The sequence below is a fragment of the Anas acuta genome, chromosome 1 (genome assembly GCF_963932015.1).
Source record: "Anas acuta chromosome 1, bAnaAcu1.1, whole genome shotgun sequence".
NCBI lineage: Eukaryota > Metazoa > Chordata > Aves > Anseriformes > Anatidae > Anas > Anas acuta.
This window is the reverse complement of record NC_088979.1, coordinates 2324194-2342360: the sequence shown is the minus strand read 5'-3', so window position 1 is coordinate 2342360 and position 18167 is coordinate 2324194. Positions and strand designations below refer to the sequence as shown.

At 45.4% G+C, this 18167-nt stretch overlaps 1 protein-coding gene across 5 annotated transcripts in view; it reads right to left on the bottom strand.

Moving 5' to 3' along the window:
* GDPD5 (glycerophosphodiester phosphodiesterase domain containing 5) overlaps positions 1-18167 on the bottom strand; it is a 156009-nt gene that overhangs the window by 45937 nt on the left and 91905 nt on the right. For 4 of the 5 annotated variants that reach the window (XM_068691458.1, XM_068691706.1, XM_068691536.1 and 1 more), the window contains exon 3: positions 680-783. The exons of the other annotated variant lie outside the window; for it this stretch is intronic. In XM_068691458.1, coding sequence (XP_068547559.1) covers positions 680-783 — 104 coding nt within the window. The remainder of the gene's footprint in view (positions 1-679; positions 784-18167) is intronic. 5 annotated transcript variants of the gene reach the window in all.

Genomic DNA, 18167 nt, shown 5'->3' with positions numbered 1-18167 from the left:
ATTTAAGAGATCAACTACCCGCTGTGTTTTAAAATTCTGTTTAAATATTATTTTTGACATGAAGATGTTGTCAAAGCAGTTCAGTTAGAACAGAGCCCAAGGTACTATAAAAATGTTTTAGGATGCTGCTGAGATGGTAAAAGAGAGGATGATTTCCAGCACTGAGGGGGAGTTGGCAATACCCCAAACTGCCCAGCACATTCCCCTGGAAAGCTTTACAGCTTCTTCCAACATTGCAAAATTTTCCACACCCGTGTCTGCTTCAGGCTGAATATTTTTTTCATTTATATTTATATTGTGGAAAGTTTTGGCCAGATTGCTCAGCTGCTTCCAAAAAGAGACAATCATAGAAACAAACAAATGAAAAAAATACAAAAGGCTTCTACACGATTTCAGCTCCATTTTGTTTTCGCAAGCTGTTTCAGGGTGCACACCTGCCCCAAGCTCTTATAGCTGAGAAATGGAGATAGGAGAGCACATTACATCTATCAGCACAGATAGGCAGGAGCAGCTCTCTGCCCTCTCTCTCCACCTCGCTTTCCATTTACTTGTCATTAACAAGTCCATCAGAAGGACCCAAATGCATCCGACCTGGTATTGAAAAAGCCTTTTAGAGGCATACAATAGCAGCCAGATCAGTTAAGGGCTTGCCTCCCCGCAGCAGGGAGGCTGTGCTCACCAGTTGATTTCATTGTAGTCATTGCGAACTTCCCACCAGAAGTAAAACCAGACCAGGGTCAGGAAGAAGGACAAGGTGAGGATCAGGAACCAGAGGCGCTCCCACTGTGGACAGAAAGAGAAATCACATTAATAGTTTTCCATTTCCACGTCTCATCTATAGGCTGTTGGAGTTGGATGGTGTAATTGGGCATCTCCAAGGCAAGGAGCATGAACCTGGCTGCAAGAGGCTTTTGGGTTACTTCTAGGTTACAAACTTGATGGGTCAAACACTTGATACAGCTGCCCCAAAAGCCTCAAGTTAATTAGATCAGATCTTTTCCCACTGATTTCGACAGATACCAACAGCCTAACATGCCACGTATTTTGGGGAGCTTGCACAAAGAGGAGGAACTGTGTTAACACAGAGATGTTAGCAATGACAGCTGAAGGCAACTCTATGTCAAAAACCACTCGGCTCTGCTAGCTGGGTGAAGATCCCACCTCTTCTTCTCTCTCAGCATCAACAGAGCAGGAGAGGGGAGACAGTAACCTCATCTCCTGCCCAGGAGGTGGGAGATCTGCCCCTTCTCCCCAGCTCTGGGCAGAGGGTTTGCATCACGAAGGTGAGTGCTGTGCAGGGCTGGGATGGCATTTCTCCTGCACTTGGGGCAGGTGGAACAAGGGAGCCTTTCTGTGTACAGAGATGGGTTTTTTATGTTGGTTAGGGCTGGATGTTTCTGGTTTTTTTAAGGAAATTGTTTAACTTTTCCATCCACTTGTGAGATATGCAACATGGCATCTTATTCTGCCACCAGTTCAGCCTAAATAACCAAGCAATTATCACACGGTAACGACTCTCCGTGGCAGGTTAGGGATGATACTGCAATACAGACACACAAACCCTTCCTCTCCTTTCCCCAGGGCACTCATCCTGTAGAGCCAAACCACCCAACCACAACATTTATTCCCACCACCACCACATATGCAAGTCTTTAGCAAATAATAACAGCAGCAGAAGAGACCACACCAGCGCCGGATGAAAGATGTTTGCACCAATATTGCGTTTTGATAAATGTTTCAAATAGCAACCACCACCCAAAATAAAAAATCCCTAACAGAGCTGTTGAGTACCCCTCTCCAATAGCATGGGTAAAATCCTAAACCGCAAGGACATCCATGGAGAGAACAGTGTTGCAAGAAGACTGTCCCTAACCAGCATTGTTTCCATGTGTTCCTTGTTGGTTTTACCCTGCAGGCATTAAATAGTCCACACATGTTTCCGCTTCAAATAGCATCCAGTTTGTTCGGAACAAAACACTGAAATAAATTAGTTATGGAAAAATTCAAATGAATCCTCTCTTCCCAGAATGAGCAAGAAGGGATGAAAAATTGAAGAAGTGCATGAGCAACTTTACTACTATAATTTCCTTCCAAACCCCGAGCGCACACCATTAATCTCTTTTCAAAATGTCCTTTTCTCTAGTGAACTGTCTCATGGCTTTTCAATTATGCAAAACATAACCAGTATAAACACTGTTTTGGTGATATATAAGAAATCCTACAATTCTCTGCCCTCCCTTTCCATCTTAAGGGCTGAAGCTATTTACTTGACTGTGTTGCCTGTTTCATCATGCATCACCCTGGATACCAGTCTTGTGATACAGTTCTTCCTCGTAAGCTCCGTCTTATAAAAAGTGCCAAAAAGAAAGCAATAAAGGGTTGGAATTATTTAACTTTTGCTGTGCCAAAAAAATATGTTTTGTACCAGAAATTTCCAGTTCTTGGCCAGGGATTATGGTTAAAATTTGTCTTCATTTTAGCTGTTTATTACCCAACTTCTATCCAACCTCAGTGGCACCAGGTGTCTAATTCCCATTAGGGGCTTTGCATCCCGGAAAAACGGGGCAAAAGGGACCAGAATAAGATAAGTAGGAACTTCTACAGTGCAACTACTGAGTACAATCAGACCTACGTGGCCAAACTACTCTGGCATGAGCTTAGAGACTACCCTCTCCCCACTTCACACACACACCTGCATCTACAGGCACAGGTGGGTTCTCTGAGGGAAAACACTAGAATTGGAATTTGGGCTTTCCACCTCAAAAAAACACACCTTTTTTAGCAGGATGCCAGCCTTGGTGTTTGCATCAACAACACACACCAGCCTTCCCTAGCACCAGAAGCAGCAGTGAGGCTGCAACATCTCTCCATGATGAACCACCTCCACACCCAACCACCACAGCACAGCTGAACCAAGCCTCTCCACCTGAGAAATTGTGGATTAAAAGCCACCCACACAACATCTGGGTTCTGTAAACACCCAACCCAAAACCCTTTCACAGCTCTGCTCCATCCCACCAGAGCTCTCCAGGAGGAAGCGATTCCTTACCCTTTCTGCAGACTGTTTCCCTAGGTGCCTTCCAGTCTGTAGATCTCCAAACCTTCAAATCCCATTTTCCTTGTTGTTTGCTCTGTTCTCCTCCCCTTCCAACACCTCCTTGTACCCATCAGTATTGACACTGTTGAATCAATTAACCGCTTTTCCATGGCAAATAAGGTTTAAAGCAACTCAAATGCTGAGATATCAGTCTATTGACCTGTGCGGTGTCAAGAGTTGGACTTGATGATCCTTAAGGGTCCCTTCCAACTCAGGATATTCTATGATTCTATGATTATATGAATCTGACTCTTTGCTGGCTCTAAAAACACTACCAAAACCACAGTCGTGGAAAATTATCTACATGTAGTAAAGAAAATAAAGTTAAATTGTTCTTTGCTAATACAATTACTACATGTTTTGAAGAAAATGAGTGAAGGTTAGAAAGCAATCCTTGGTTTTGCATCAGCATGGCTTCAAAAAAAGAAATCATTTGTCTTTAAAAGGTCTTTATGGGATAATTTTGGCCAGTATTCATGCACTGGATGACACTGATCTGATAAACAAGACAAAGAAAACATTTCAGAAGATTTTTTTTTTCCCCTCCTATATATATATACGTGGAATATATATATATATTTTATTCATTGACATGCAAGCAGCATAGCTGACGTCAAGCTCTCCAAAAGCTATTTTGGGTCTGTTCCATGATGTACACCTGCCAGATACACTTGCCTGGCTGATTCTGTGAAAACCCCGTCAGATTCTTTGTAAGTTGAAATATTCTAGCAAGTTACAGCATGGGCTTGGATGGGTCTTCAGAAAAACAGGGAACATCTCCCCAGCACCACCAAGGTGATTTAACACCAACTGAACCAGAGCGAGCCTGACCCACGTGCATTGGATGTGGTCTGGGTCCTGCACAACCCCCATCCAACAGCCCCTCATCCAAATTGCTGTACAGGCCCCTACTTTGCAGGCTCCCACGTGCTTTATGGAGGGTTGCAATCTGCTACGTGCAGCAGCTTCTAACCTTTACTGCCAAAAATAAAGGACTTAAAATTGTGCCTTCCCCATCACTCAATCACAGCCATGCTAGGTGGAGGAAACGGTGCTACCTCACCTACAGAAGTTCAGGCAGAGCCACCACAAGTTTGGAAGGTGCTCGAGAAAAAGATGTCTACATTTTCAGCTCTGTGAGACTTCACAAGTATGACAGAACTGACATTTTTGGCAGTTCTTGTAGAAAGTGTGCTCCTCCCACCCCTTCCTCATTCCCCTTCCTTTCTCTTCCCACTGGGATACGATGAGTAATTGCTGGTTATCTATAACTGAGCTTTACCATGCTCATCTCACACAGCGCTCAGAATTGTCCTGCTAAGGAACCCAGCTGAGCACATTTGCATTAGCATCCTCTCAGGATGCATTTTGGAAGCAGCTCGTCCTTTGGTCCTTCTCTTTGTGCTCTGGTTTGGAGCAGAAGGGTTCTGGGTGCAGCTAAACCAGAAGATAATCTCCAGGAGTGAACCCAATGCATCTCAGCCACAAGGACACACTCAGTCCACAGGATGAAACTAGAGCAAGTCCTCAGTGACCACATCACCACCTCCTCCTCCTCCAAAAGGCTTGGATCACAGACAATGAATCTCAGGATGACACTATTTGCTAATGCAGATATGGCCACGGTGGCTCGTGGAACAAGAAAAACAGAATTTCTCTTATTACACAAAAATGCAATGCTAAATAAAAGGAATAAATGAAGAGTCACCATTTTTTCTCCAGCTAAGAGGCTGGACAGGCCATGTGCCATGTGCCAGTTAAGCTAAAAAAAGCCAACAGATGCATGCAGTGGACCTTTGCCAGGAGCACACAGCAACATGGCCACAGCCCAAAGAAAGACGGAGAGAATCTCATTTAATATGACAGAAGTGGCTTTGAAGTAAGAATATCTCAAAAATATTAGTGTTTTACCCACATTCTCACCATTTTTGTTCCTCTCAAATGCCCACCCTCTGTCAGGTGGGAGTGTGACCAAGTCCAAAGTGATCAGGGTGGTAAAAGACAAATTGAAAGAAAGCCACAGAAAGAGCCAGCTCGTGGTGAAGTTGTAAAGTTGGCTTGAGCACTTTATCTTCTCCTGAGCTGTGAGTTTTAATCTAAGTTGTTAGAAACAGCCCTGAGCTTCATACTGCAGTGCATGGAATAGATTCTCCTCTTTGGGGATTTCAGGCTTTGGTGAACTGAACCAGCCTCTTCTGCTGCAACTCTCCGACACAGATGAAGGTCACAACTTTATTTATCGCCTGGCACCAGCGGAGCAGGAAAGCAGACAGGCTCAGGAAGATTATTTTGATTTCCTACAGGATCTGTAGGAGATGAAATGAAATTCATCTGCACACAAATCCCACCTACCCCTCCTACAGGGTAGACGTAATTTAGTCAAGCCTGCTGTATCAGAAACAATGAGATTTCTCACCCAATTCTACAGCCTGATTGCATTCATGCTGGTGTGATATCATTTTTAAACCAAAGAAATCTGTTAAACAACAAAGCCACGATGGTGGTCTTTTAGTTTTTCTTTTGTTTTTTTAAAGTTCCTTTAGAGGAGATGCCCTGGCTATCACTAGAAGGTGATCCTCTGCCAAAACTAGCCATGTGCAGAACTAATGCCCATCTGCCACAGCTATTCCCTGCTGAATTACAGGATGAATTACATTTCAGTGCTGTGCTGTTCTGGAGATGAAAGAACCATCATGTCCATTTGATAATTTACTTGAAGAACCCTCATCAAGTCTCTAGATCACCAAATTGGCCACTATATTCTCCCCAAGAAAAGCAGATCAGTGCAGTGTAATTATCTGAATAGGGTGTGATTTGGTCTCAGAAAAGCAAGGAAATATTTAAAATATTAAAAGGGTGAGAGCCCAGTGATTGAAAGAAACATGTGTCCTTCTAAGTTTAAATCATTATTATTTTTAAAGCAAGCTAGATCTATCTAAAATATGTCCTAAACCCCCATCTGGAGCACACAGGCAAAACAGTGGGGTACAACGTGTTGCAAGACCACATTAGCTTGCTTATTTACCCCCAGATTTATTCCCAAAGCTCACTGAAATGCCGTGCAATGCTCAAACACAAGGTAAGCTGCTCCCTTCACCCCTCCTTTGCGCTCAGCTGGAGGAAGACACTGCATTTTCAGAAGAGACACTACGCTGTTGGCTTGAGGTCTGCTCTGCTAAAGCCAAAAAATGCCAAGACTGCAGCCAGCTGATTTACTGGCAGCTTACAGATGAAGCCGAGCATAAACAGTTTGCTTCACTGAAGCTGCTGGACTCACCCCGGTCATCAACAAGATTGAAAAGTTGTCAGAAACTTGTCAGCTCGCCCCATGCAAGCAGCATGGCTTAATGTCCTTGAGATGTGCCTGCACCCCCTGGCATTGGCACAAAACCATGGGAGCCCCTCTAAAAGCAAACCCACCGCCTCCAGCATCCTCCCTAGCAAACAGAAGCAGCGTCGGGTTTCAAAATCAAGGGGAAGGAGAGAAGCCAGCTCCGAACTGTGAGCAGCAAGAGGAAATGCCAGCGCCGGAAGGATTAAGGGCTCCATTCCTCCACGGACAGCTCACAGCAAACAGCCGCTCACTCAGCCAACGTGGGTGAAGTTGGGTCCCTTCCAACCTGCGCGTCCCTCGAAGCCTTCCGGGACAAATGCTCTGGGAGCTTGCCCTGATTTGTACTGGGGTAATTAATTTTAGCATCTGATGGGTGCAAGCAAGCGTTTTGTGCAGCCCCTGTTTTGATTCACACCTCACCGTGAGGATTGTACAGCTCCTTACATCAATCCTTCCCCCGTGGTAGATTCCAAAGCTCCCCCAGAGCAGCCAAAATCACGGTGAGCAAGATTTCACCTACAGGCCTTAAAACAGGGGTGAGGTCAGAGGTTCCTGAGAGTGAGGAGATGCAGAATAAAGCAGATTTTTTTTTCTTCCTTGATTAAAATCTAATTTTCTTTAAAAGACTAAAAAACAGAGAAACATTTACACCAAAAGCCATTCAGAGGAAAAAATCTTCCACAAACCAGCAGGTTGTTGGGTCAGATGAATGCACCGGGTGGGGTACCATGCTTTGCTTTTTCACAAAGCACCGCCAAGCCTTTAATGGAGAAAAAAGGGGCTTGAAACAAGGCAAGAACAGACCGGCGTTCACAACTGAAGCGAGTCTGCTCTCCAGGTGCCTCGGTCTTTTAACAAAGTTCAATAAAGCAGAAAGACAGTTCTTCGAAAGCAGGGCTCAACCAGCAAAATGCAAAAGGAAAAAAAAAAAAAAAGAAAGAGAGAGAAAGAGAGAAAAACAATACTCTCTATTGATTCCCTTCAGACTCAAAGCTCCCTTACCCCGAAGGGCCTCAAATCGAGAAGGATCATCGCTAGCATTTACAAACCTAAACCGCTGAGAGCAAGAAGAAAAGCCCTTCGCCAGAGATCGCTATGCAGGGACGCAACCTGCACTTGAAAAGCAAAGACAGGAAGGATGGGTAGAGGTTGCTACCAGCCAAAAAAAGACAGCATGACGGCCGGGGGCTGGAGGGCAGCGAAAGGATCAGACGAACCCACTGAAATCAATAGAAAAACTCCAAGTCGCTTCCCTGTGCCCTGGCTTTGAACCAGAACCTTTTATTGCTAGATTCATTATTTCAGGAAGGTGGATAAATTGAGTTTCCTTTCAATTCCACATTCCTCTCTGCCGTTAATTTATATTTCACACCGCACCAGGAAATCTCTCGTCATTAAGTGCTACTGGCAGAGCGGGCGCCTTCCCTGTCTCGCTGCTACTTCAAGCAGAACTGAGGATTATTCTGCCAAAACTGTTCAGAGATCACCTTCCTTCTGTTAAATGCACTTTTTTTTTTTCAGCCTTCTTCATAAATCCAAACCCCGAGTGCTCCATGGTACCATATTTTGAAAATTCAGTGCAAACCAGAGCACGAAAAACATCTGACTCACCTCTCCGCATGAGCATTAAATTATAATAAACATTGCGCAGAGCAAACAATCCTAAAAATCAGGCAGAGCAGAAAATTATTTTTTCCATTTCACCTGCTGATAGCATCTGTTTTCTGGTCAGAGGTTTCCGAGACCAGAAAACTTTCAGCCTATTTCTAACAAATAGAACCAGCTACAGAAAGATGCGGAAGGAAGTCACTCCACACAGAAAAAAATAGCAAGTATATTTATGTGTAGCTACCCCAAACAAGAATTATTATCTGTGCATATGTGAGGTTATAGTGGTCTCCACGTACAGGCATCCAGAGGTTTGCTCCAAGCAAGGGTTTCAATCTAAAATTTCAATCTAAATCATTATTTGATTTAATGATGATGAACAAAATTGTCTAGATGAACAAAATTTCAATCTAAATTTGTTCTGGAGAAAGCTGTCTCTTTGCTGGCTACATAAAGAGCCTCTGAGAGCATCCTCTCACTTCTAAAAATTACACCCAGATAGCTTGAATTCCTCCCCACCATCCAACTCATTGAGTCACCATCCCTGGGGGTGTTCAAGGAAAAGTTGGATGTGGTGCTTAGGGACATGGTTTGGTGGGTGACTTTGGTGGTAGGGGGGTGGTTGGACCAAATGATCTTGGAGGGCTTTTCTAACCTTAATGATTCTGGGATTCTATGGGTCTCTTTCCATCAAGGCTGATGGAAACACGTTTCACCTCCTGTCCCCATGATCTCAGAGGGTTTGCATGATAATTTTGTGCACAAGGGGTGCAAAACAGTCTCAGCCTTCTGTCTGCTCCCCGTGGTGTCTCTGGCAATGCCACCATCCGAGCCAGGACCTGGGCATGCCACACAAGGTGGCAGATGCAAGATGGGGAGCCTCTCCTAGCACAACTTGTGCTCCCCAGCCAGAAACCAAGCAGCGATCGGAGGGACTGGCTGGCAGCTAGAAATGCCCATCACCCGACATGAAGAGGGCTCTTGTTCAAGCCAAAGCGCCCCTGGGAATTCACGGCTTTTGGCCCTCGTGCCAGAGCCCACCCATTCTGTCTCCTGAGCACAGTAAGCCTCCTGTTCATTCCAAAAAAAACATATCAAACTAAAGCAGGAAGGAGATTTTTGACTTTTTTTCCCCCTCCTTTCTTGGTCAGAAAAACCCCAATTGTCAAGAACTGAAATCTTTCATAGGAAGCATGCCATTTGAAAGCAAATTCTTGCTGAAGGGCATCTCGGCTGGAGGTTGGAATTTCTGCTCAGAGGAAACCCAGGGCACACCAAGCCCTCCCCCAGCCTGGCAGTGCATCACTTAGGATGGAGAACAACAGCACAAGCACAAAGAAACCGACCCACACATCTTTCTTCACCTCTACCTGTCTAACAATGCTGTTGGAACAGCTGCGGGCTGGGTGATATGGGAATTTAGAGGGAGAAACACAGAAGCTTGGAGGTGTGACAACGTGACATGAGGAGGAACAGATCTCAGCCTCCTGAAGGCTGCTGTTGTAGCTCTAGCTACAATAACTGGCTTTTTATTTGCATCTAAACCCAACCTTGGGTCAAGGTTTAGTTGGCTTCAGTCTTCTCCCCATCAAAGACCACGTCCATAACCAGAGCAAGCCATCCAACATCAGTTCTACCCTGCCAGCTCTGGGATCTCCAGCCAACAGCTACTCCAGACTACGGCACCCTGATCAGACCTTATTACGATTCTAAGGACATAACCCAGGAGCAACCAGGGCTTCCCAGCACTGATAAAAGAACATTAAAAAAACAAAAAAAAAAAACAAAAACAAGAGCAAGCAGTGACTTGAAACAAGTTGCATTAGTACCTCCACAACTCCATGCAGATTGGATATCCTGATGCCCACTGGTTTCCCTTGAGATACTGGGAGGTTTTCTCCACTGTCCTCAGCCTGACTGTTACACATCTAACACTGCTTCTCCCATCACTTGCTTTAAATTCAAGCTTTCACTCCAGAAGAAAGCACCTATGAGTTTAAGTGCAGAGCTTTCAAAAGAGGTAAGCTCTACTAACAGCAGCAGCCATGTGGCCTGTGGATAAATCTCTTTCTCCATCCCCCTGCCACAAGATATTCATCATTTTCCCACTGGAGGCTTTATTTTCAGAGACATCCAAGAAAAACAGATCTTCATACTTGCAAATGCAGCAAGACTGGGAAGATCTTTTACCTTCCTGCAATGCACATCATCTTTGTGTCCCTAAATATCCACTGGCCCAGGGCTGCACCTTCTTTTAACAAGTGACTAGATTTCACTGAAGGATCAAGGCCACGTAGTCCTAAATAATTGCTCTCTACCTCAAGAGCAAACGCAAGAGCCGAACTCAAATTGGAGCACCACCATTACTCACGTGTGATTTCAGGTCATTTAAACCCACTCCCGGGTACAAAGAAGAGTTTACTAATGAGCCTTCACTACACTATTTTCTGACATCTTCAAGAATCAATTTCCTGCAGACATTTATCAGCATTAGCTTAGAGAGGGAAGGAGACAAGCTAACATTTATCCAGTAAATACAAAAGAAAAATTGAAGGCATGATTCTTCATTTCCGGATTACCCAGTTGGACCTCCTTTACACTAACAAAGGAAAATCATCTTCGAGCAAGTTATTAAATCATCTCTGAAGATGAAAGATGACTACATCTTCCAGCTGCGCCCATTCGAACCAGGAGATGAGAGGAACAAAAGCAAACATCAGCTGAAGGATTTTGTCAGTGAGCAATACTTCAGCTCCTTCAGCCAAGTTACAATTTCTCATGGGGTATAAACGCATAGTCCTTACAGAAAAACCGTCTTCCAGAAACATGGACAGTTCTCCACCCCAGCCAGTTTTGAGCTTATTATCTCTGACCACGCTATCCAAGATCAAACTCGGACACTACTAAACATTTAAAGGCAGAATAAGTGAGGGTACAAGGGGCTCCAAACTCCTGCTGAAAGCAGGGCCAGTGCAGGTCAGGCTGCTCAGTGCAGTGTCCCAGCAAGGTCTGAATGTCTCCAGGGATGACAATTCCCAGACCCTGCTCCAGGGTTTGGCCACCATCGTGAGGAGCAGCTTTCACAGCAACTGTAATTTCATAGAATCATGGAATATCCCAAGTTGGGACACATAAGGATCATCGAGTCCAACTCGCGGCACCACAATTTCCCTTGATGCATTTTGCATCCCTTGCCTCTTGCCTGCCTCCCTCTCTTTCTCCCTGAGCACTCTATTAATTAAATTTCCCCTTCCTTCCCCCTTCCCTTCTGCCACTGCACAACCTTCAGCTTCTCCTTGTAGGTTGCAGGCTCCAGTTTGGTGGCCCCACTGGGCTCACCTGGCTGTTACTCCCCACCTGGTTTTGGGGAGCCCCAAATCAGACCCAGTGCTCAGATCTCAAACATCCCTCGAGCTGCTGGCTGCACTTCCACTGCTGCAGGCCAAAATGCAATCGTCTTTCACTGCTCAAAGTGCATCCAGTAGCTGAACCTCGTATTGCAGAGGGATTTAATAAAGGGAGTGCACCTTGCACTCCCAAAGACCCGAAGCATCTCCGTGACCAGATCAATACCTGACTCGTAGATGTTGACCTAGCAGACCTTACATACATTGGGAACAGAATCAAGGCGCCTGCTCTTCGATTTCCTCGCCTTAAGAGGCCACAGAGGGATCAGTCTTTGTCTTTTTGTCAGATTGAAGACTCACGAGCCCAAGAGAGAGCACACAGCAGTGAGCAGGACTCCACAATGCATCAGTTGGCTCTCGTAGCACTTTGTAATCTGCCCAAAGGCATCATTATCCCTCCATCTAACAACCAAGACCACAAACATTGGGTACAGTTGGGTTCCGCTGCAACACATTCCCCACTTCTTGCTTTACTCTTCATTCTCATCTTCTCCTCTTCTTTGCTTAGTACTTCAGATCTCATACAGTATACAACGTTTTTCCATTTACTACAGCCTTCTCAGGGCAGAAGATGGGCTAAGCAGAAGGAAACGTGTGTCAACATAAATTTGAGCCCATCCAGCCACTTCAGAGGCACTACAAAGGTTTTGGCCAGTTTACTACTCCTAGTATGCACATGATGGTCTTGCATGAGAGACATCTGCCAGTAATCTCGTAAGTGGGCAGGAAAATGAAGAAATTGAATCTAACAAACCAAAGTAAGAAGGAAAAAAATATTCCTACTCTTCTGGCTACTGAGGTTTCGATAGCTAACCCAATGCTTCCAAAAGTCATTGCAAATCTCAGATAGATCTTATTTGATTATTGTAAAGACCAGGCTAATAGCTCTCTGCACACCTTGTTAGAGAAGGCCATGAATGAGATTTCTGAGCTGTGACATGCTCCATTTACAATTCAATTTAGCAGGTCAGAGAAAGTGGCAGAAAACATATTACTGAAATATGGGTTCCTGCTGGGGCTGCTGTAATTGAACCGAAGACCAACAGATGCAACAGTAAGAGAGCCAAATCTCTAAAAATAACATTATCACACTTCGCAAAACGCCGCTGCTCCCAGCTTCCAAAAACACAACCAGAAAGGGTAGTCAGGCAGGACTACTGATTCAGAGCTTGCACCTTTGCAAAGCTAAGGAGCAACTGGGCTGCTTTTCTTGCCCAGGCACCCTTCTTCCAAACAAAGGGACAACACTACCTGTGTGTCCTTCTTTCCCCCTGTGCCCTGCCCCCTTTAGAAAAGACCATTTTCTCTCTAGGTGCATTTCATTGCACAGAGACAATGTTTAACGGGATCCCAGCAGCTCTGATCAACACAGAAAACACTGGCAAATCCCAACGGCACTGTGATGGGAATTCCTACACCAGAGCAGAGACGGTGCACAGCTGGAGACAGTGCTATTAGCGGCCCCAAGGGACATTCAGCAGCAATAATAACGTCCTGGACCAGCTCTGCCTCTTGCAATTACATCCTCCCTCTTTCATTCAGCACAGTAAACTGAACTCCTTAGGGAGACTCTGATTCACGAGAGAACAGGACAGAGCATCAGGAGCTCCCCATTCTACCCCCTGCAGCATGTTCTCTACCTTCACAGCACCTGCCTCTGGGTTTTTAGCTTAGTGCATCTACCCTGGACAACATAACCAGAGACACACAGTACTTCTGACCACACTGATGGATGGATTCAAGTACTGGGGACTCCAGTGCACTGCAAAACTATTACTGGTGCTAATAATGTTGTAAAGAGAAAGGGAATGGTACATATATTGCATACTTGGAGGCCATGGGAAGGCAGCTCTTTTCTAGTCTAAATAGGTCCAGGTCTTTCTGTCTCTACTGATGAAGCTCATCTGAAAAAATAATAATAATAATATATATATATATATATATATATATATATATATATATATATCCCACTGCTCTCCTGCAGACCAAGTGGAGGAAGTTGGAGCCTTGCCGGGAGCGGAGCACCTTGCTGAGCACAGCATCCCTGCTGAGGTCTCATCAGCATCAAGCAGCAGGAGGACTGCATCCTCGATGTCTCCTGAGGATGTAACTCCTGCTATCGCATCCCAGTCTCATGCTAGTCTTTTTCCCAGACACACAATGTTGTCGACTTGCATTCAGCTTACAGTTCACTTTAATTAAAGCACTGACACCCTGGGGCAATGAGTTTTCAGAATAAAAATACATATACATAAGTTTTATTATATTTTTTTTTCTAAAAAAAAAAAAAGGGAGATATATGCAAGATATCTGACAACAGAGCCAAATCACCTACATGAGGATAAAGCTCTGCATTAGCCTTTGCTGCTCCTATTTCTGCCCCAGCCTGCTCTGTCCAGCTCAGTCTCATCCCAGGCTCTGACATGCCTCCAGCTTTTTCCTGGGTGGTGTTTATGAGCTTAATAAGTATGGCTTTCATTAGGAACAACAGTGAAGAGAATGAATACTGAATGCATATTTAAAGAGAATTACTGTCATTACTGGAGTGCTCACAGGAATTCTGTTGTAAAATGCTCTGGTTCAGAACAAATAGTTCTCACCCAAAGAGCCTGACACAGATGTCAAGTGGATTCAAGGGTGAAGGATACGACAAGGAGAACAAACAGCCAGTCAACTTATTCCTTGGATGATTTCTTTCCTCTGCCACATCTTGTTCTTTGCAGAAAATCCCTGAAAACCCAGCTGTAGAATACTACTTTGTCACGATGCTGGGCACAAACACCATGTGTTTCTTTGCTCTCAGTGGGCAAGAGCATCAATAGTGAGTGCTGAAACCCTGCACTGGCGAGGCAATGAGTGACTCTTGACATCAAGGAGAAGTCCACCTCTCCCCTCAAACTGGAAGAGGGTTTATATTCGAGCTGGAAGAAGCCAAAAGAGCAGGACCAGATGTTCACAGAATAACCAAGTTCACCCTGGTGGTGGTGATTCAAGAGGGCTTCTATATTACACCCCAGCTACGACTCTGAGAAAATCCTATTGATGCCCTGGGAATGACAGAGACCAGCACATCCCACCTCCACAGAAGATGACAGGCTCTGCATGTGATATCTGCCATCCCCAAAGCCCCACTCGTCTCACGTTGCTCATTTTGGTGCGGGTAGGGCCATGCCCATACAAATACAGGAAGAAAAAGCTAAAAATACGAGCATCAACAAAAGCGGTGCCAAAAGGCAGGCCAGAACATTTCCCTACACAGTTGTCCACATGCTATTTCTCCTGTCCCCATCCACATCAGAAGTAACAGGCAGTGACAGCTCAAAAAGGCATCTGAGGGCAGACTGTCCAGGCATCCCACCCAGTGGGTCAGCTCAGGAAGCAGCAAGGAAAATTATAAAGCAGTAGATACCCAAACGCCTGCATTATTCACAAATCATTGTCTGGAAGGCACAGAAATGCTGATGACGTTAAGCAAAAATTATTGGCCAATAAAGCCTGCAGAGAAGCTGAGGCTCTGCCTTACGCAAGGCCCCTTTTTCTGCTTTCCAGCGGCTCTGACAAATCGCACATCGCTGTTGTTGCAGTTGGGCATTTTCTGTGATGTTCATAATTCTGGCGTAGCAAAGCCAAATTACATAACAGCAGCTCTGCCACGCGTGTCTAGAGGGGAGCCATGAGATTCCCCTGCAGCTATCTCCTTTCAGTACCCATTACCACGACCGAAATGCAGGCAGCCTACTTGCAGACACGAGAGGCAAGTTGTTTCCATCCTGTTTTAAGCAAGAGCCCGATTGCTCTACGAATGTCAATAAAGGCATCACAACTGCTCGGTGTCCTGGTGCTTTCCAGCGGCAAGCCAGCACACGAACCCTTCAAATCCTGAAATTTCTCATGGAGTTAGCTGAGTAAGAAGCCAAAGAATCATCTGCAGCTAAAGCACAAAGACATGCAAGGGACAGGGGATGTAGGGAGATGAGGTACTGGGCCTCCAGGTAACACAGGAGAGGCATTCCTGATTCACCTCCCAAAAACAGAGCAAATTTCACATCTCTGCTGGGATGTCAGATGGAGACAGCCCAGGCACACTGGGAGGACAATCCTTGGAGGGAAGGCTTGGTTCATTTCCTTGCCATAGAATTATCTGCAATTTCAGAGAAGCCATTTTAAACTCTCTCATATTCCCACTCCATAAAAATGGAAATAATTATCCCTCTCATCAAGAGCTGCTCATTGATTAGAGCACTCCAATCCCTCCACTGGAAGGCGTTCCAGAAATAGCAAGTCTCTGCAGTGACACTCTTTCTGGAGCTTGCTGAACTCGAGATTTCTCAAAGCAGCACCAAAGCCAGCCTGATTTTTCCACTGTCCTCTAATAAGCTAACCTGAACAGAACATTTGGTGGAAGTTTAAAAGAACTCGCCCGGAAAATAACCCAGACAGCTGAAGCTCAGGCTCTCTCCTGGCTCTGCATTGACTGGTTGCAGAAATATGCCATGAATCTTGCAGCTTTCCTACAGGACTCTGGACACCTTGCAGGAGCGCCCTGCTCAACACAAAATAGATATTTCCTGAGTTGCAAATAAAGCCACTGTTCTGGCCACAAAATAGATGGACCAGACACACGCTGTGCATGGGAAAACAGCGAGGGGAAGCATGCAGGGAAAAACTTCCCGAAGCATCAGCCTGGGAGTTTGTAGGCAACAAACAACGTGGCTTTTGGCTTCGCATCCCAGACACGTGCTAATAAAAAATATTTCCAAGTACAAGAATAGAACATGACACACACACTGCCCACGGCGTCAACAACACAGTCCCAAAAGATGCCACCACCCAGAGCCCCTCTCCCGCTGCGGAAGAAACCAAGGCTGTCATTTGCTCCAGCCCCGAATTAGGCACAAGCTGCATTGTAGCAAGGTATAAAGCCTGCATTCAGCTATCCTTCACGAGCTTTCTCATGGAGCAAAGGAATGCCTTTCTTTGACATAGGTCAAGTCACAATCCACCCTCTGTGATAAATAACAGCCCAGTTTGAGCTCTCCCCCGCGCCACCGCAGATTTACCATGTCCAGAGGACTAATATATATATATATATATATATTCATTACTCATATCCTCAACCTTCCGCAAGTTTTAAAGTAATTAACTGCTCACAAAGTTGCTTTTATTGGCATAAAAACAGGCTCCTTTAGAGGGGAGCCAAAAATGCCGTAAGCCCCAGGGCGTGACGAATGGCTCAGTAAGCGCAGGATGGGTCTCCTTGGGGGGAACGGCTGGGTTTGCAGCTACGGGAGCACGGGTGCAACGCAGAGACAGCCACAAGGCTCTGCAGGCACCAAGTTTTATGGGATGTTCTCCCCCCTCGCTGTGAATCAGAGATGCAGGAGGAGAAGCCAGCCCGCGAAGCTGTGCGAACAGCAGGGGGGAAGGAAGAGGAGGAGATCACAGCAACATCCCACCCCGCAGCTCAGAGCTCGGAAGAGCATCGTCTCTCGTCTTATAGATAGCTGTACCAGGCAACTTCTCTGCCTGGCATGTCACCAGCATTATTCCTCCCGTTAATTATCACGGGTAAAGTTGTTTCCCCACTGGCTGACGAGTTTCAGCCTGTTTCACATCTGGTATTACTTTATTTTGTCTCTCACTGGGCATCAAGAGAGATGTGGCCACAATCTGAACCATGGGGATGTGAGCCCAGCCATCCCAGCGCAGCCCCACAGAATACCCATGGTATGCTGCATCCAGTGCTGGCAGGTGCTTTTACCATGATTAATCTGCAGCAGGTTAGGGTCTGCGTGAAGATCCCTAAGGCACAAGGTAACCCTGAAGACAGACTGATGATATTCCCAACAAGCGTAGATAGTGAATTGCCAGGGCAAGGGACAGCAGGACTCAGTATCTAGAGTTATAAAAGCTCACCTAAGGCCTTTGCAGCCAGCAATCCTTCCCACGCTGGCATTAAAATAGTCAAAAGAAGCATTCACTAGGCATCTTCTTAACAAGAACTTCAGTGGAAGCAGCAGGAGAGAAGCAAGGAGGCGAAGCCAATCCAGGAATTAACAGCTCAACACATGGACACCCTCCAAGGTACTTTCCTCTGGTGTAAAAGCCTTGCAGAGAGGCTGAGCAGGCAGCTTGGGCACGCAGGTTGCTACAGGCAGCTTTTTACTTCAGACAGTTTAAAAGCAGCTCCTCAATCTTTGTTCCTTGTTAGACAACGGAGCAGACCCTTGGCAGAAGGTCAAGATGCTCGTAGGGATGCCGACTGTAATGCTATCAGAAACAACTCTCCTCCTTAAAAAGATCTTGGGCTTGAAGGAGTAGCACGGAGAGACAAATGTATAGTTGAGAGGGAAAAAAATTGGATTTCACGTTAAAACGGCACCTCCCCAAAAGGAGTTTTCCAAACCAGCTCTCTCTGTGCAAGAGTATAATTGCTCGTTCAATAAAAGCCACGGCAGGAAAGGTATCTGCACAGTCACTGAAAAGGCATCAGTCATCTCCGTGGGCTTTGACATCAAAATCATTAAGTAGAAGATTAACTTGTTGAGCTAGACATTTGACGGGAATGGATGGCGTGCAGCAGTTCTGCTTTTATTTGTCAGCTTTTTTTTTTTTTTTTTTTTTTTTTTGTGGTGGTGGTTTGTTTTTTTTTGGGCCCTGAGCTCTTTGGTGTGTCTGGGAGCCACAGCTCCAAATTTCTCCAGGCACGCCAGGTCCATGA